Genomic DNA, 20,409 nt, shown 5'->3' on the forward strand with positions numbered 1-20,409 from the left:
AGTCTGCAGTCAAAACTTCCAGTGGCTTGAAAGGTGACCAAAGCTGTGTGACTGAGCTGTGGTAATGAACGGGGAATTGAAAAGAGTACAGCAGATCAAATCTGCGCTGTTGTCCTTCAGGATGACCTCCTTATGCCTGGAGCTGTGTATTCCTCTCTGTTTCTCCAGAGTTTATGGCCAAGCTGGGGGCCTACCACTTGCAACATGCTGCTCTTCGGCAAATTCAAGCAGACTGCTATCGAGTTGCCTGATCTTGGTGAAGCTGGAGTGTGGGTCTTTACACTCACCTTTGAAGTCCTTTATGATGATTCTTGTATTTTATTTTTATTTATTAATTGAGGTACCACGTGGAGTAGTTCCGTCTGGCCCTTCAACCCCTGACTTAACCCTAGCCTAATCACGGGACAATTTACCATGACCAATTAACCAACGACTGGTAAGTCTTTGGCCTGTGGGAGGAGACCGGAACAGCTGGATAAAACCCACTCGGTCATGCTTCATGAACTCCAGGAGAGAAGTCCTTGCACCTCAATTTTGTTATAATAACATCATTCACCTTTGATCTGCTAGAAACCAGCCTACAAAGTTTGAGCAATGTCCTTCTTTTTAATGCAGTTTTGAATTGTGTGCCTCCCACACGACCACCATGAAATTTAACGGTAATGATCCTGCACGTAATCATATTGAAGAACTTTTATTATTGTCCTCTATACTGTGGTAGAGTGAGAAGCTCTTCCTGTATACTGCTCACACAGACACAGTGCACTAAGTGCTACAAGGTAAAGCAATAACAGGATAAAGTGTAACAGCTACAGAGAAAGTGCCGTGCAGGAAGACAATAAGGTGCAAGATCTTAATGAGGAACATTGTGAGGTTGAGTATTGGGGGGCAGGGTAATCAAGATAACTATTTTAAGGTTTTGCTAAAAAGTAAAATTAAAGATGAGCAGGTTTCATGAGATAGAATATTATTCGGATAATGCCACAATCCATATACGCAAAGCCAAATTTCAGAGAGGGAATTCATTCAATGTTAAACACTTAGCCTACCTAATTGAATGAGGTTGCTCATGCTTGGTGCTTTATATTCCAAGGATATGCAATTTTGGATCTCAGATCTTAGATCTCTGTGAAGGGGATGGACGGCTATTGCTGCCAACAGCTTCTAGGTTTCTCTGTGTAGTGCCAAACCAGCTTGCCATCATCACTAAACAATGCAGGGCTTTGCAGTGGGGTAAATACTTAACAAAAATGTGTGAGTTATTACAAACATGATGAATGGGTCACAGTAATTATTGGGCTCTTTAATATCCTGTTCCTCATGGGACATGGTTTCCCACTCCACTCCCAAGTCTGAAAATATCAGGAACTGACATAAATGTCTGTTCTGATATTTTTAATTAAGGTTTGGGAAATCAATTTCTGAATAATAATAATAATAATATGACTCTGATTCAAATTGCACACCCTCATTGGGATTGTAGATGTGATGCCGCTGATTTTCCATTCAGTCTGAATCACTCAGTACGCAATTTCAGAAGTGATTGCCAACCCTCAGACTTTGTGACTTGAGTCATTAATAAAATTATATAATAAATAATTATATTGTGTTAAAAATGTTATGTTAAAATTAAATATTGAGTCTATAATAAAATTTAAACCAGTTTTCTAAAATGATGGTGATTTTCCTGTTTCATAGGGGCGTACCCAAGGTGTGCCAGCATTGGGAATAGGTTCCTTTAAGACCGCATTCAGTAAGGGTGCACCGTACAGAAACAAAGCTGGCGAGGAAATGGCCTTGAGAATACGTGCTATGTCCTTCCTGGCCTATCATCACATTTTCAATATGCTGCAGAGGAAGTGTCACTATTTAATGTAAATTAACATTTCCTTGTAATTGAGCAAGGAAACTGCATCTGCCATTGCAGCTCAGATCAGTTTTTATTCCCATGATAGATTACACAATAGGACCTTGTGCTCTTCCAACAGGTAGAGTTTCTCTAATAAACTGAGGGGGCCTTATTAAATTCAGCAGAAGCCTCCACATTCAGCCTGATCTGAAAATCGTATTGATATTCAACTGATTGTGCATTCGGCAGGCAAAGTCGATCCCTAATCAAGCTGTTTTGAGAGTCTCCAACCTGAAATTTACAAATGTCAGTGGGTTGTTATAAGGATACGATTGAAGTTTTTTGACATATTGACAGAAACAGTTCTTGTGCTTCTTTGCAAAAGAAAGTCAGTGCATTAAGCTTCTCAGTAAGCAGGAACTTTACCTTGCATTTACACTTGAGTCTCATTTTTAATAAAAGCATGGACCTGTTGGGCATTGAAGTCAACCAATACTAAAAGTCCTAATTATGAAATCAGTGAATTATCGAAATTGTTCAAGTTTGTTAATGTACTGGCCATTAACAGTTCTGAGGCCCCATATTCAACATGGAGTGTTGAGTTGGTCAATCTCAGCTTAAGTGGCCTGATCAGCGGAAAGATGAGCACATCAGACAGGAATGGGGTCTATTGGCCACCTACCTTAGATGATTCCTGTTGAGCCAGGAGACTGGGTTCAGCCCCAGCCCTAAAATCTGCATAGTTATGTTGAAATTATTATGCTGGAAGGGGAGATTGCTGTAGGGGACCTGACTGTGGCAGAATAAAATCACTTTGATGTTATCAATGGATTTGAATGTAGACATTTTTGAAGATGGTTGGAACTGAGTAAAACACTACAGTAAAAATGTTTTACTTTCATTTATTCCTTAAAAGATCATATTTAAAATTGTTTTTGTTTTCTAATCATTTATTCAAAAAATACAGCCACTGCTGTTTATCCTCGAGTGTCAGTCCCAGCTTCTTTCTGTTTTCATTTCCCTTTCTCCCACCATCTGCTTTAGCCTTTATCTCTGGTGCAGAAAATAGCTTCTCCTCTCCTAAATCTCTTGTGCTTAATCATTTATTTACGTTGGTCATTCCACGTCACAGGAAAGCAGCTGTTTTACTGTGTCTATCCCTTTCGCTCAACTGACACTAGTTAGATCCTGTTCAGCAACAGCCTCCTGCCCCATTTAAATGGCGTTGTGTCCCAAATAAACAAAGGGAATCCTGGCTATTTTCTCGAGTAGGTTTTGTTCTTTAAGAGTTGTCCCAAAATCAGTGGTTAACCAATGGTGAATTAACCGGAATCCACTGTATTAGCAATTTGCTGTGGTGTGTTGGTCATGGTTCAGCAAAAAAAGCTTTCAACAATTATAAAGAATTCTAGTAAAGAAATGTTGGAGATGAAGTACAGATATGGATGTCAGCACCACACACAAATGAAGGTGGAACTCAGCATGGAGGGGAATAAACAATTGACGTTTCGGGCCTGAACCCTTCATCGGGCTGGAAAGGAAGGGGGCAGAAGCCAGAATAAGAAGGAATTACAGCTTGTTTTCCTGTAATCATGTATCACAGCTTTTGTATTCCCTCCAATGTGCAATTGGTCCAAAACTCTGTTGCTCAAGTGCGTCTCTCCCCAGACGTTACTGTAGGTTTATGCTGAACTTGAGCAGATTATCAAGCGGCAACTTCCTGAACAAAGTGAATCCAGCCTGGTTTTTAAGATTTTCTGTATGTAATTGGAACTACGTGATATGCCTTGCCCACAGAAATGCATCAATAGTTGCCTAAACCATTATCTAATCTCAGCTGACTGTCAAAAAATTAAGAATGGTGTTTGTGGCATTAATATTCCGAGACATTCAGAAATGTGCTCTGTTTTTTGGTTCAGAGACACAGCACAGTAACAGGCCCTTCCGGCCTGATGAGCCCGCATCACCCATGGGACCCATTAACCCACTAACCCGTATGATTTTGGAACGTGGGAGGAAAGCCACTCGGTTACTGTACAAACTCCTGACAGGGTGCAGCAGGAATCAAGCCCAGGTCACTGGTGCTACAACAGAGTTACACTACCATGCTTTTAAAACCTTGTTACCATATCAATAATAATTTACACATCCTTCAGAAGATGTTTTGAAGAAGTAACTTTATCTCTACTGTCTTTCAACCACTCTTGGAACTTACCCTTTACTCCAAATTTCTAGTCTGTACTTTCTATCTGACAGAAAAGCTTTTGTATGCCGCCCCAGTGAACCTGTGTCGAAACATCCCATTGCACTCTGTTTTCCCCACTTCCCCCCACCCCTCGCCAGTTCATCGCTGTAGTCTTCATCTCCAAGAGCACACTGTTTAAGAAATCTGTGTTACCTGCTTATAATTATCTTCTGATTTCTCTGCACTTCATGCATTTTTAATCAAAGATATCATTGAGACATAATTGGATAAATTCTCAGCATGGCGGGTTTACCATGGGCTAATATTTACCTCCGCAGCTGCCATCGCTGGAGCATTCCAGTCAGTGGGATCTTGCTCTGCAAGATGGTCTTGTCTTTCCTGCCACACTGAAATGTTGAGGAGAAGTAAAATCCTTTTCTATTGTTCTTTACCACTCTGTCGGTCTGGCTGGGAGTTAGAGTAAAGACTTGTGGCTTCTAGTAAATGTAGTATGGAGTTCAGTTTACCCAAGTTGAGGTACCTCATTATTGGCAAACATTCCCAATTCATTTTGTGTTGGACGAGGGGCGAAGTGCTCGATTGTTTCAATCCTTCTGAGGCCGTTTGGAGAATTCTGAACGTCTGGGCTACAATGCAGCGGTGAAAATCTTTACAATGCTGCGGCAAGTTGTTCTTGGCTGAGTATAACCGAACCTCCTGCTGGTGTCCTCGTGAGCAGCTTTCTCAGGTCTCATTTTCAAAACAATTGACTGTCAGGGAGAGGAGAGGGTGTGGGATCATGTGCCCCTCACAGCCCCTCTCCAGTGGGATGCCAGTCTCAGCCTCCCAAAGCTTGGGACCTCCTGGTGGCAAGACTTGGGGAAGGGGGGTAGAGGGGCAGGTATTTGGGATTTCCCTACTCAAAGATAAAGCCTTGTGGGAATGATGTCCAGTTGGGATCACTGGGTGCTAGCCAGTTCTGTTCCATCCTCGCTGTGGGCTGGTGGGATCCCTCCAGGAGAGGACAAGATCCCCACTGATCCCAACGGGACATCATCCCAACTGGGCTTTATCTGCCTCTCTGACAGGGGAGAGTCGGAAAGGGGCAGAGGGTATCCTGTCTTAGGTGGACCCTGGGGCTTTTGTGCAGCTGCACCTCTGACCCCCTCAGTCCTGAGCCTCACGATCACACCTTCATTGTGTCTTTCATAGGGGTAGTGTTCCCCCCCCCCGCCACTCCTCCCCCAAATCTTACCACACTCTGGGGATTGCCAGAGCAAATACTTGATCTTCTCATTTGCCTTCTTTGAGACCAGTGAGTAAAGCACAGACACGAGCTCCCGGTCGGGGTACATTAAGTAACATTAAGAATCGTCATCAAACATCGAATTGGGGGGAAAGGTAGAGGATATTCCTAAAGGGTCAGTGGATTAGTAGAACCTGGGCAGGCTAGGCTGTTGTCAAGCATCCTCATCCCTCCCATCCCATTTTGTTTTCCCAATGTTCTTATTAACAGCCCCCCCCACACACACACTCTGTTTTACCTACACACTAGGAGCCAATTTTACCTCCCAACTCATGTCTTTGCCATATGGGGAGAACAGCCGCATGGCCCCAGGAAGAACGTGGAAACTTTGCCCCAGAGGCTGGGATTGAACCTGCGGCCGTGGCGTCCGTGAGGCAGTGGATCCGCTTGTGGCAACGTGCACCTGTGGGAAAGGAAGCACAGCCTTCTCTCCCTCAATGGTTGGTTGTGCACTAGAACAGTCTAAATGTTCACCGCTCTAAATGGCAGCGTAGGATTTTACCAGTGTGCTCTGAGCTTGCTGCTAAACTCTACACTGCCGTCCGCCATCGTTACCTCAGCCGGCACTGTCTGGCTCGCTGTGGCATCCACACATCTACACTGAACTGTCGGGCCAGCAGTCTACCATCGCTGTATGTGTCCAGGGGAAAGAAACTCTACCCATCCTGCAAGCTGCCTTTTCCAAAAGCTCCATCCTGGAAAGTGTTATCGGGATATTTAAAAAAAAGCTTCATACAATCTTAAAAGTTTCTTCCTCCAAGTAGTTAACCTGATCAACCATTCTAGTTAGCTCCCCTCCCTTCCCCCTCTATCAATTACCCCTGTCGTTGTACTGCAACCACTGTAAACCATTTTTATAATGCTGCTTAGTGTATATATGTATGAATTTATAAACATTTCCTTAATTTCTGAAATGTAACCTCTAAGTTTACTTTTATGTAATTCTTTATTCTAATAATCATTGAATGTAACTGTTTTTTGTTGCAATCCACAGCAACTTCGTAAAACATTGAAATACATACGGTGAATAAAGTTGTTCCGTAATAAATGTACTTGAACTAATTTTTTTGCAAGGGTGAGGTTGCTGTGGCAGCTGTATTGCATGTTACCAGATTATAATTGGACTGGAGATTGTACTGCATGTTATCACCGGGCATTGGCACATTCTATATATGAGATTGTGTGGTCGTTGATTAAAGGCAGAGGAAGGGGGAAGTGGGCACATGGAATATAAAGAGTCTGGTTCCCTGCCGCTGGTACTGCACTCCCGTGCTGTGGGTATAGACGCTTCCTGTTCCGCTCCCAGTGAGGGGGAGACCACAAGCAGAGTCCCAGATAGACGAGAGATGAAATCTAGCAAAACAGAAGTAATTGGTGTTTTAAAAAAAATTGTAAAGATAAAATCGGACACCTGGAGTCGTAGAGGAAGCATCTTGCACGTGGTGGGAGATCGAGGAGAGACACTGTGGTCGAAGGCCTGCTTTTGGCTCCTGCTTCAGTCAGTGTTTGAGAGCTGCTCCTGCTTTCTTAGCTCCTGATTGCATCACTGCTTCTCGACAGATGCCCCAGACAGCTGAGTGTGAAATGTCGTTTTCTCTAAATTCCTGGTGCCCACCGTGGCGAATGATGTGTGTTTTCTTTGGTTTCTATGCCGAGCTGTGAGAATGGTACCACAGTGAGCCATTCCCTGGGAATGAGGGTAAGGGGAATGCCAGAGACATTCTCCAGGCACGTGATGGAGCATATGGAGTCATCCCCAGGGCTTGCGTCTTGTACTCCATAGGTTGGCAGTTGCCATCTCAAAGCACACTTCCTATTCCAATGTCTTGTATATCTTTCCTACACACGATATGATAAATGGCCTATGGGATTTTGGAACTGCCTTATCAGGAGCCCACAGTCAGTGTGGATCGGTGACATCATCTCCACCTCACTGACAATCAACAGAAGTGTGCCTCGCCCATTGCTCACACTCACGGCCATGTGGCTAGGCACAGCTCAGTCCCTACCTACAAATTCACCGATGGCATACACAGTTGTTGGCAGAATCTAAGGGGGCACACAGCTGGTTTGAGGGATGCAACAACAGCTTTGCACCCAACTTCAGTAAGACTCAGGAACTGATTGTGGACTTTGTGAAGAGGAAGTTGGGAGTACATACACCGTTTCTGATTGAGGAATTCGCAGTGGAAAGGGTGAGCAGTTCCTGGGTGTCGTCATCTCAGAGGACCTATATTGGACCCAGCACAATGATGCACTCATAAAGGAGGCATGCCAGAGGCTCCAGTTTATTAGGAATTTGAGGAGGTTTGCAAATTTCTACATGTGCATGGTGGAGAGCATTCTGACAAATTGCTTCACCGCTTGGTGTGGATGCTCCAATGGACGGGATAACGAGAGCTGCCAAAGCTGGTAGACTGAGCCAGCTTCATCGTGGACACAACCACTCCCCCCGAAGCACTCGCTCTTGCAGACAGCACCCATCATTGAGGCCCGTCACCATCCGTTACACGACCTGCTCTCACTACTACAACCAGGGAGGAGCCTGAAGACCCTCACAGCATTTTGGAACAGCTTCTTCCCCTTGGCCGTCAGATCGGGCCACAAACACTAACTCACTATTCCTCTTTTGCATGATTTATTGAAACACAGTAAATTCTTTTAATGTCTTGCACTGTACTGCTGCCTCGTAACAACAAATCCCATGACATGTCAGTGATAATAAAATTAATCTTGATTAGTTTTATCAGGAAGGAGAAGGGATTTTGTGCAATTGATAGACTTTTATTAGGAAGTGGCACTGAAATTTTATGAAAACGAAGTAGATCCGGTTAATATCCTGATCCAGCGGGTCACATTGAATGGTGGAGCAGACTCGGCCTTGGGTTGCCCTGCTGTGTTCTGTGCTCCTGCATAGATGAGGGAGCTGAAGGAAGTGTTTGACACGAGCCATGTCTAAGCTGTCCAGGTAATGGGTGGGGTCTGTTTCGGCCCAGGGCAGACTGAATAGCCGGCCAGCAGCCTGCACAGAGATGGGCAGCAGATTTCAAAGCAGGTGGAAAAATAAAACATTTTCAAACTATGTCATTTCATTAGTAAAGCATCTAAACTGTACCCATTTTATAAATTTGAAGTCACCAATATTCACTGGTGTGGTTGTTCAAAAACAGGCCATCCCTCATAGGAGAAATTCCACTGACTGGAAGAGAAATCTGGCTCTTTCACTATGAAAGAAAAGCCCACTGGTACTTCTGGCTTCAAAGTTCAAAGTAAATTTTATTACCAAAGTACATATGTCACCACATACAACCCTGAGATTCATTTTCCTGCCGGTGTACTTAGTAAATCTATAGAATAGTGACTATAACAGGATCAATGAAAGACCAACTGGAATGCAGAAGATTGCAGCTTCGATCAAAAGAGACCACCATCTTCAGCAGTCGTTTCAGATGGTCTCATCCTCGTTATCGTTGGACAGGCTGTAGGAAATCCTTTGGGATCACAATGCTGGATTTGATCTCACTGCCCCCAATCTTCAGAGCAGCCCTAAACCTGAGCAGGTAGAGGTGTGGTCAAATCCCAGCGTGTAACTTGCAACCATCCGATCTATTGACAGCTTAGAAATAACAAGGACTGTACAACCAGGCATCATATTTATGAATGGACAATAAACCCACGAGCAATGCATCATCATTCTTGCACTACTTATTTATGATTTTATATTTATTCCATATTGTAATTTATAGTATATTTTGTGTATTGCTTGAACTGCTGCCACAAAACAACAAATTTACTACATGTCACTGATTCCACTGCTCTTTGAATCGTGTCGGTGAGCCTGTGCTGCCTGTAAGAGGTTGTGGCAGCTGTACCTGGAGATTGTGGGAGCTGTACCTGGAGGTTGTGGGAGTTGTACCTGGAGGTTGTGGGAGCTGTACCTGGAGGTTGTGGGAGTTGTACCTGGAGCTTGTGGGAGCTGTACCTGGAGGTTGTGGGAGTTGTACCTGGAGCTTGTGGGAGTTGTACCTGGAGGTTGTGGCAGCTGTACCTGGAGATTGTGGGAGCTGTACCTGGAGGTTGTGGGAGTTGTACCTGGAGCTTGTGGGAGTTGTACCTGGAGTTTGTGGGAGTTGTACCTGGAGGTTGTGGGAGTTGTACCTGGAGGTTGTGGGAGCTGTACCTGGAGGTTGTGGGAGTTGTACCTGGAGCTTGTGGGAGTTGTACCTGGAGTTTGTGGGAGTTGTACCTGGAGGTTGTGGGAGCTGTACCTGGAGGTTGTGGGAGTTGTACTTGGAGGTTGTGGGAGTTGTACCTGGAGGTTGTGGGAGTTGTACCTGGAGGTTGTGGGAGCCGTACCTGGAGGTTGTGGGAGCTGTACCTGGAGGTTGTGGGAGCTGTACCTGGAGGTTGTGGAAGTTGTACCTGGAGGTTGTGGGAGTTGTACCTGGAGGTTGTGGGAGCCGTACCTGGAGGTTGTGGGAGCTGTACCTGGAGGTTGTGGGAGCTGTACCTGGAGGTTGTGGAAGTTGTACCTGGAGGTTGTGGGAGTTGTACCTGGAGGTTGTGGGAGCTGTACCTGGGGGTTGTGGGAGTTGTACCTGGAGCTTGTGGGAGCTGTACCTGGAGGTTGTGGGAGTTGTACCTGGAGGTTGTGGGAGCTGTACCTGGAGGTTGTGGGAGTTGTACCTGGAGGTTGTGGGAGCTGTACCTGGAGGTTGTGGGAGCTGTACCTGGAGTTTGTGGGAGTTGTACCTGGAGGTTGTGGGAGTTGTACCTGGAGGTTGTGGGAGCTGTACCTGGAGGTTGTGGGAGTTGTACCTGGAGCTTGTGGGAGTTGTACCTGGAGTTTGTGGGAGTTGTACCTGGAGGTTGTGGGAGCTGTACCTGGAGGTTGTGGGAGCTGTACTTGGAGGTTGTGGGAGTTGTACCTGGAGCTTGTGGGAGTTGTACCTGGAGGTTGTGGGAGTTGTACCTGGAGGTTGTGGGAGTTGTACCTGGAGGTTGTGGGAGCCGTACCTGGAGGTTGTGGGAGCTGTACCTGGAGGTTGTGGGAGCTGTACCTGGAGGTTGTGGGAGCTGTACTTGGAGGTTGTGGGAGTTGTACCTGGAGCTTGTGGGAGTTGTACCTGGAGGTTGTGGGAGTTGTACCTGGAGGTTGTGGGAGTTGTACCTGGAGGTTGTGGGAGCCGTACCTGGAGGTTGTGGGAGCTGTACCTGGAGGTTGTGGGAGCTGTACCTGGAGGTTGTGGAAGTTGTACCTGGAGCTTGTGGGAGTTGTACCTGGAGGTTGTGGGAGCTGTACCTGGAGGTTGTGGGAGCTGTACCTGGAGGTTGTGGGAGTTGTACTTGGAGGTTGTGGGAGTTGTACCTGGAGGTTGTGGGAGTTGTACCTGGAGGACGTGGCAGGATTTCAACTGGCAACCGAGCATGCTGTCAGGAAAATTTGTGCCTATCACTGAGTGAAATTTACCAGACTGCACAATTCCGGTTCATCGGGTTAAACCTGCATCTCATCTCAGCGGGTTTCTGCACAGAGATTGTGGAATATTGAGTGTGCTGCAAGCAACAAGCTTGTTCATTCTGATTTCTCCTCGCTGTCTCACCCTCTGCCCACAGTAGCAATGTGTACCCGGTATCCTGAGCATGAAGGCACGGCTATGTGTTGGTCTTGTCTAGGCAGTGTCTAGACATTGTCTGAGGTTGAGCATGAATCAGGATCAGATTTATTATCATGAAACAAGTTTTGCAGCAGCAGTACAGTGCAATATATAAAATATACTATAAATAACAATAAAAATACATAAAAATTAACTAAGTACTGCTTAAAGAGAGCAAAATAGTGAGGTAGTGCTCATGGGTTCATTATCCATTCAAAAATACGATGGTGGAGGGGAAGAAGCTGTTCCTGACATATTGTGTGTGTGTGTCTGCAGGCTCCTGTACCTCCCCCTTGATGGTGGTAATCAAACGAGGCATGTCCTGGGTAAAGGGGGTCCTTAATGATGAATGCCAGCTCTTTGAGGCATCACCTTTTGAGGATGTCCTTGATGGTGGGGACGCAAGTGCCCATGATGGAGTTGGCTGAATTTACAACCGTCTGCAGATTTTTCCAATCCTATGCAGTGGCCCCCTCCATACCAGATGGCAATGCAAACAGTTAGAATGCTCCGTGGTACATCTGTAGACATTTTGCTTGTCTTTGGAGACGTACAATGTCGACCAATTGTCCCCCACGTAGTCTCGAACGTGAGCTCCCTCTAGTGGAGGACAACATCATAATTAGAGATTTATGGGTGTTGGTGGAAAGCAAGCAGCTTAGGGCTTTTGAGACCAGGCACCCCAGCCATGCAGTTTTTTTCCTTGTCCTTTGCTACCCTTATAATTTCCATTTCTAGTTTATCCTGTTTTAATTTGCTGGGCTAAGAGGTTTTTATAATCAGTATAAAATCTGCAGTTGGATAGACAAGGAAACGGATGGCAATATTGATTTTAAGCTTGATGTTTGAATCTTGAAGCTCCCTGGCACCCTCAAACAACAGAAATAGTCCCAATGCGTGGCTTGAGATTTCTGCCTTTCCAGATTTTGTGCGCAAAATTGAGACTCACTTCAACTGAGTGCATTTCAGTGATTTCAGATGATCCCAAAGAGCTTCCCAGCCATCTGAAAAATCTAATGGGCAATTATCACCCAGCAAGCTCCCATACGCGGCAACGTGCTGATTGCATCTTACAATGTAGGGTGCCATTCAGCCCATTGTCTCTGCTGATTCTATGCCAATCCGTTTTCCTCGTTCACTTCTCCATTACCTCTCGATATGCCCCTGGACTACCTCCTGACACACCCACCTGGGGCCGATTAACCCACTGGCCAGCAAGTTCTGGGGATTTTGGAGGAAACCAGAGATCCCAGGAGAAACCTACGCAGATAGCACCAGACTTAAAAGCCCTGGTTAGAATTCTATATAAATAGGCACCTGTGCAATGTCATACTTAAGTATTCATGTAGATCTGAAGTTCTAACTGATGTGAATCTGTTGGTTTTATTAATGGTGAAGGTGGGTATTAAGAGAAGGAGGCTTTGGTACTGAGATTAACATCAACCACCCTCCCCCCAGGCTTTAAGTCCCACTTCAAATGCATCTGGAAATGAGGGGGTATTAAATGGGCCTATCATAATTTACCTTGCACCAAGATGAAGTGAAGTCTGCTTAATTCTGATACTAAGGGTGGTGGTAATTCTGTCAGTGCAGAAATAGGGCAAAAGCAGAGGGGGCAATCGACATGCACTTGGTGATCAGAATGGCCTGTTTCCTTTTTTTCTGTAACTCTGGGCCTGTTGACACTGGGGTCCAGGAGATGGGGGCCTGTGTTCTCTCATGCTGTTAGAGTCTCACCTGTTTCAGGGTTTCTGCTGATACTTTAGCTTTGCTCTTTATTTACAGAGAGAGAGAATCTTCTTTTGAGCTTCCCCTCATGCCACTATTCATGAAGTGAAACAGGAGGCCAAGGCACCCCTCTCCGATTATCGATCGCTGCAGGATCCTGGGAGGCCAGGGCCCTCTGACAGCTGACGTACACTGAGTTCTATATCCTCAGAAGAACTTTCCCCTGTTTATCGAAGGAGATGCTCAGTCAGATATTTTTCTGTCATGTAAGGGATCTTTAAAAAAAACCGTTGCTGGTAAGATGCAGGTGGAAAAATGGGAGGTTTGCACCAGTGGTCAAAGTTATAGGGTGATGGTTGGTGGCCCCCACTCCAGTTTCTCCGTGTTCTAGAGGGTGTTAGGTGTAGAATAGCAGGCTGGCAACAACCCTGTCATTTAATAGACATCCTCAGAACTGTAGCACCGTCAGGTGGATGTGGCGCTCACAAAACAGTTGTCCTTTTGTGGCAAAGCTTCTGAATTGATGGTCTACTCTGCTTGTATGAAGTGCACAGTGACATTATTAACAGCGGAGGGTCCACTGGAGGGATGGGTTGAGAATGGTTCTGCTTCAGAAGAGAACTTTATTGGACTTCCAGTCAGTTCCTGAATCTCAGCCGCAGGAGATCCTGCAGTTGCTGGGAATCTGGAGCAACTTGCACAGTATGTGAGAGGAGCTCTGCATCTGTGGAGGGGGATATGAGGTTCGGGCCCAGGCCCTCTGTCATCAATCTGACTGACCTGCTGGAGTTCCTGAACCTGCAGCCACAGGACAAGTTTTCAAACCACTGAGACAGAAAAGGGGTGTTGAGTCTTGGGGGGGGGGGGGGGTGCAGGGCTAAGCTCAAGTCCAGACGAAACCCAATAGTAAAACAGTAGCAAAGCTAGTGTAGCCACCTCCCACTCCAGTAACCAGGATCAATGCTGACTTTGTGTGAAGCTTCCTCCCACGTCACAAGACTTTGAGGATTTGTGGGTTAATTGCCCTCTGTAAACTCCCTAGTGTGCAGGTGGGTAGCAGAATCTGGTGGTGGGGGGCAGGAAGTTAAGCAAATTTCTCTGTGAGCTGGCATGTACTCAATGGGCCAAGCTGGCTGCTTTCTGTGCTGTGAGGAAATGGTGGCCTTCCGTTGGTAAAGCTTGGCTTGTTGTTTTGTGTCGTTGCAGTTTGATCTCCAGGATGTTGCAGAGGGAGCCGAGGAAGCGGGCGTCGCTGGAGGAGATCGAAGGTCATCCGTGGCTTCAAGGTGTTGACCCTTCACCGGCCAAGAAGCTGAGCCTGCCCCTCACGTCCTACAAGAGCCTCTCTGAGGAGGAGCATGAGATCATTATCCAGGCCATGGAGTGCGGCAACATCGCCCACCGGGAGCTGATCCAGGAGTGAGTGCGTCAGATCCTTCACTTCCCTTACAGTCATCTGTGTGGGGAGGTCCACGGTTATGGCTGAGGGGAAATACTGCGGAAGTACTGTATGCTAAATGGATAGAGGCTTCCTGAGTGAACATAAGAAACAGGAGCAGAAGTCGGCCATCCGGCCCATCGAGCCTGCTCCGCCATTCAGTAAGATTGTGGCTGATTTGGCCATGGACTCATCTCCACCTACCTGCCTTTTCCCTATAACCCTTAATTCCCCAACCATGCAAAAATCTACCCAACCTTGTCTTAAATATATTTACTGAGGTAGCCTCCACTGCTTCATTGGGCAGAGAATGCCACAGATTCACCACTCTCTGGGAAAAGCAGTTCCTCTTCATCTCCGTCCTAAATCTACTCCCCCTGAATCTTGAGGCTATGTCCCCGAGTTCTAGTCTCAGCTACCAATGGAAACAACTTCCCTGTCTTATCTATCCCTTATATGTTTGTATAAGATCTCCTCTCATCCTTCTGAATTCCAGCGAGTACAGTCCCAGCTGACTCAATCTCTCCTCATAATCTAACCCCTCGTCTCTGGTGAGCCTCCTCTGCACCGCCTCCAAAGCCAGTATATTCTTCCTCAAGTACGGAGACCAGAACTGCACACAGTACTCCTTACACTCTTCGAGCTCTTACATTGAAGATTTATGGGGAACTTGCTCCTGTCTAAATCCTCGTTTTGCCAGTCTGCTGTCTCTCCCTTCACTGCGTACCCAGGTCTGACAGTTTGACCTTGGCCAGACGGGGAGCACTCCCATTGGAGGACAGGCTGGAGGGGAGCAGAGCCTGGGATTCTAGCGGACTGGAGACTCTGTTTGACTTGCAGTAAAGTGTCTCCTTCGGGACACTGAGCAGACCAATTTGTTCCCTAATGCAGCATGTAATGTACTGTAGCAAGGCTCCAGGGCAGTCAGACCAGGAATTTTATAATGAGGTTGTCATGTCATTATTGCTCACACATTCCTAAATTTGACACCAAAATGAAATTGCTCATTTTAGGATTAATGAAGCCTTAAGCTATTTAGCCTTTGAGGTGACTGTTCAATGGGTTTCTCTCCTTAAGGAGTGAATGGATGTTAGTTCACTCCGTTGTTAGACGATGAGGCCTTACTTTCAAAATAAAGGGGACATAAAAGAAATTAGTAGGCTATTTTGGACTGAGGTGAGGTAAATGCTTCAGGTTATAAATGAGGAGAGAAGCAGGGTGTATCTTTCTCAGGGGGTCAGATGTGGATGATCTGTGGGGCCTTACCCTTATTTAAATCAATCCTTGTTTTTTGTGTTGTGTGAGTTGGGAGGGATCTTGCTCAGAATGTTCTGGAAAGTGTTCCACACTGCTCAGAGTGTGGTGACCGGACTGCTGAATGCACATCTCCATCAGAAACACTGAGGGACTGCTAACATCTGATCACCTCTCGGACTATATTAGCTGCTGCAGCAGTAGTTCCATTATACAGCTCTGATGCTGTAGCCGAGCGCTCCTGATAACTTCTTAGGGAAAGAGACAGCAAAGATTTATTTCTGATGTAATTCATTATCCTCCTTACCCTGATATCATGACCTTGTCATCTAATCTTTGCCAGATATTGCAGCAGAAGAGAGGATGATATCATAGCTAATTTTAGCTCATGACGCCACCTGGTGCTGTCAGGGAGGACTGCATGACTACACCAAAGCAATGCCCAGGGATCATCTCCAGAAAATAATTATTACCACATTGTAACGCATGAAATCAGAGCAGTGCTGTAGCCCCTGTGACCTCTGGAGCTTGATCTTCCATTCAGTATGATCGTGTCTGACATTCTCCCCCATTCCATTACAACACATTACAGCCATTCGGCCCACAATGCTGTGCCTGTTATGTTCTGTAGCTCCAGAAAAGAATCAAAAGAAAAACATAGGAGCCACGGTATGTTTTTGTCTAAGGTTTTTTTCTCCTTTTTCTTAGAGGCGCTCACATATGACGTGGTGGCATAATGATGTATGCCATTTGCATACTTTTATATGTAACCCATAATGATTACGTAAACAAATAATGCTTGAACAAACAATATATTTACAATACTACTTAAATATTTCTGAAATATTGAATACATTACACTCCACCGTACTTAGCTAGAAGCTCCAACTCAATATAGAATGCATCTCAACTCAAATATGTAATGTATTACCTAGTAGTTTATATGTGTGTGAAGCCTCAATTTGTCTCACCTGTTTGTCCTGCATACTCCTACCGAAACTGGGTTTCAAATTTCAAAGTAAATTTATTATCAAAGTACAACCCTGATATTCATTTTCTTGCCATCATACTCAATCAATCCATAATAGAATCAATGAAAGACCACACCAATTTGAGCATTCAACCAGTGTGCAAAAGATGACAAACTGTACAAATACAAAAAGAAAGAAAGAATAATAATAAATAAATAAGCAATAAATACCTAGAACATGGGATCGTATCTGGACCTCTTGTAACTTTTTTGGTCACTGGACTCGGGAGCCTCTGACCTAATTGCAGATCTCATGGTTCATGCAGGGCTTCTGGTTGGGGAAGACTCCGATTGATTTTGTAGAGACACATTCGTCAACAACTGTTTTAATCAAGTCTGTGATAAGCATGGTGTATTCATTCAGATCTGCAGATGTGTCCTTGAACGTGACCCAATGACTCAAAGCAATCCCGTAGCTGCTACCCTGCCTTCTGCGACCACCTCTTTGTTGTCTTGATCTCTGGAGCTTTGCTCTTTAGCCTCTGCCTGTACGCAGGTAGAAGGACAGCCAAGAGATCCGATTTACCGAAATGCAGACTGGGCATGGAATGGTTATCTTAATATAAGAGTGGTCTCGTATGTTGGGGCTTCTGGTGCTACAGGCTCTCTGCTAATCCTAATTGTGCAGGTTTTCTTCAAACAGGCCTAGTTCAAGTCCCCAACGACGATTTGAAATGTGTTGGGATGGACTCGTTCTCATTTGGAGATGGCACTATGCAGTATCTCAAGCACTTGACTGCTGTAGACTGCAGTCAGGGTCGTGGAGAGGAACACACTAAGTAAATAGAATGGACAGCATTTGACTGTTACGTGTTCATGAGACCTCCTCCTTTTGCCTTTTCCAAATCAGCATTTTGGTCTCCATTCAAACTTGGAAAGAATTCCTTCAGCCTCCATATAATCTAGCTCACTGACTGCTTTATCACAGATGGGCTAAGGAACCGATGAGCTTTGTAAGACTTGGTTATGGGTGTGGCATTTTCATTTAACACTATTTTACCCTTGATGTGTTTCAGTTTTCCAGTGCCACCCTTGAACACTGTTGTGGCATCATCCAGTACCATTCTTAATTTGCTTTCAGTTGACTCTGTTGCAGGGGATGTTGCATGTCCATTAGTTTTCTCAGCTAATTGTGAACCCACAGTGCCGGCCCTTCTGTTGTTACCATATCCAAGCCTGAGATGGCTTGTTTGTTGTTGTATTTCACTGTTACAAGTATCATTCCTGCAGGAGTTATCAGTATGTTCTTAGTTGAATATCTGCAGGCTTCAGTTCACTATCTTTGAAATTCCGTTCAAACTCATTTTGTGGAATGAGTGAAATAGCTGAGCTAGTGCCCAATTCCATTTTAATTAATTTGCCGTTCACTTCTTGTGAAAGCCATATTGCTTTTCTGTTATTAGTTTCTCTATTTGAAGCTGTACATTGACTTTTTAATCCTTTTCTCTTTCCTGTGTAGTCCATTTATTTTTATCTGTCCACCATGCACTTTGTGTCCTACTTTGTTGCATTTTCTACAAGTTTCACCTTTAAACCTGCATTGGTGTGACGTATCTGAGCCCCTGTCGCAATGGTAAAATGCATTTTGTTCAGCTGCCTAGGTCTCTGCTCAGACTTTGCAATTTTCTTTATGTTCACTTTTCTTCCTGACTGCAACTTAATTGTATCTCTGGCTGGTGTTTCCATAGATACAGCTATTTCAATTGCTTTCTAAAATGTAAGTTGTGTTTCAGTTGGGAGCTGTTTCTCAATGCTTTCTTGTAAGATTCCACAAACTAAATGACCTTTCAGAGCATCATTAAGCCCATTATTGAACTGACAGTGCTCAGACAATTTCTTAAATTCAGCCATGCAACCTGAAATGGACTCGCCTACCTTTTGATTCTGCTTATGAAACTTAAAGCATTCTGCAATCAACAATGGTTTTGGTTGTAATTGTTCCTGCATTACCTTACAATATCAGCAAAGCTCATTTCGGCTGGATTGGTTGGAGCACTTAAGCTTCTAAGCAAACTGTATGTTCTTCCAACCATAGCACTCATTTTTCATTGGCTGTTTAATTTCCTTCAAAATACAACTTAATTCATTCAGTGTACATCATCCAGTTATCCGTTTATCTGCTGTACAATCAAATTCGTCTATCTTTCCAATATAGCCAGTCATTTCAGCTTTTTTAAAATTTATCATTATTAATAGCCAGCACACAGTTTATAAATCCAAGGCTGAACTCATCACTTGTTGATTTCATCTGTTTTCTACCTTTTTCCCTGAACTCGAGTGCTTCTGTCCCCTTCTGAAGAAAAACTTGCTGCCCTTCAGCAGGTAGGAAGTTGTCTAAGGTTTGCTTTAAAACTTCCTCGTCACCACCGTTAAGCTTTATAATTCCAAAGCATAAAGCTAATTTTAAAAAAAACACGGAGACCAGGATATGTATTGTCTACTTAGATATTTTTCTCCTTGCTCTTTTTAGTGAGGCGTGTACATATGACATGGTGATGGAATGTCGTATGCCATTCACATACTTCATACGTATAATCTGTACTGAATTATGTAAATAACAAAGAATGCTTAATCAAACAATATATTTACAATATTCCTTAAATACTAAATACACTGCAGTGCTGACCTCTTAACCTACTCTAAGATCTAACCCTTCACAACCCACCATTTTTCTAACATCTATAACTGTGAGTGTCCACAAGAAAGTGAATCTCAGGGTTGTATGACATATACGTACTTGGAAAATAAGTTTACGTTGAATTTTGAAATTTGAAGATGGTGCGGGTCATGCGTGTGTGAACGTACATTAAAGGGTAGCTTCAGTCAGGGAGGCATAGCAGCCAGAAGGAGAGGCAATTAGTCACCGATATGGTGGTGTATCTTTATTTTTGTTCAAATTGAAAAGAATGAAACTTAGAAACCCGGCCCCAATAACCCTCCACCATATTTCTACCGGAAGTATGGGGGAAGTCCTTATGAGGCGTTGGGTCCAATTTCAAATTGATGAAAGGTCATAAGTCTATTACTCGGACAGTAAGTAAGTTCATAAGAGCCTGTGATGCATATCGAGCGTTAGATAATGCTGGGTTTTGATTTCAATTGCGTGATGATTGGAAAAGAAGACTGGAGCTGAGCAATTTCTGCAGCTTAATTTCAGGAAGAGAACTAATAACTGCAGAGACAGAAAGGCAGATATTGAGAATTATGATGGTGGAGATTGTTTGTGTATGATTAAGATACTTGTGTGAGAAGATAAAATTGCGGTTAAATTTATCTGTATGAGCCAGTTTCCCCTAATGTATTTTGTAAGAATGTGGTCTGTTGGTAAATCCATGGTAAATCCTAGCAAGTTGTGCATCCTTTTGTGAACAGCTGATTTTGGGGGGCATTTTAGAGTGTTGGGAGGCTAGACCCTGCCTTTGACCAGATATCCTTCCCTGAAAGCAGATACGTGAACCTTTTTAAGCTTCTTTGATGAGCCTTTCACTTCAATCAGCACACACTTATGTTGAACTGGAACTCCTGATGTGCCAATGTGTGTAAGTCTTTGAATAGAACTAATGCATCCCACTTGATGAACAGATCTGTTGACCCAGTATGGCCCTTTGTCGTACAGTAATAGTGTATGGAAATAGGCCCTTTGGCCAAAATTGTTTGTGCTACCACAGCACCGTCCCTGCTGGTTGCTCGCAATCAACCCGTAACCCTCCAAGCACCTCCCCCCCAACTCCATGTAGCTATCCAGATGCCTCATGTACGTTACAATTGTACTCACCCTGAACACTTCCTCTGGCAGCTCTTTCCAGATACTGTGTAAAAAAAAGTTACCTCTTGGGTCACTTTTAGATCTCTCTCTTCTTATAAAACCAAACATGCACAATTTGCCAAGGGCACGATCAAGCCTAAAGTCACATATGACAGGGAGCAGAATTAGGCCATTTGGCCCATCGAGTCATCTCCTA

General features: G+C 44.5%; 1 protein-coding gene across 1 annotated transcript in view; it reads left to right on the top strand.

Moving 5' to 3' along the window:
* snrkb (SNF related kinase b) overlaps window positions 1–20,409 on the top strand; it is a 114,991-nt gene that overhangs the window by 87,845 nt on the left and 6,737 nt on the right. The window contains exon 4 of the mRNA XM_059992654.1: window positions 13,932–14,144. Within this exon, the coding sequence (XP_059848637.1) occupies window positions 13,932–14,144 (213 nt within the window). The remainder of the gene's footprint in view (window positions 1–13,931; window positions 14,145–20,409) is intronic.

This window comes from Hypanus sabinus, chromosome 17 (genome assembly GCF_030144855.1).
Source record: "Hypanus sabinus isolate sHypSab1 chromosome 17, sHypSab1.hap1, whole genome shotgun sequence".
Classification (NCBI taxonomy): domain Eukaryota; kingdom Metazoa; phylum Chordata; class Chondrichthyes; order Myliobatiformes; family Dasyatidae; genus Hypanus; species Hypanus sabinus.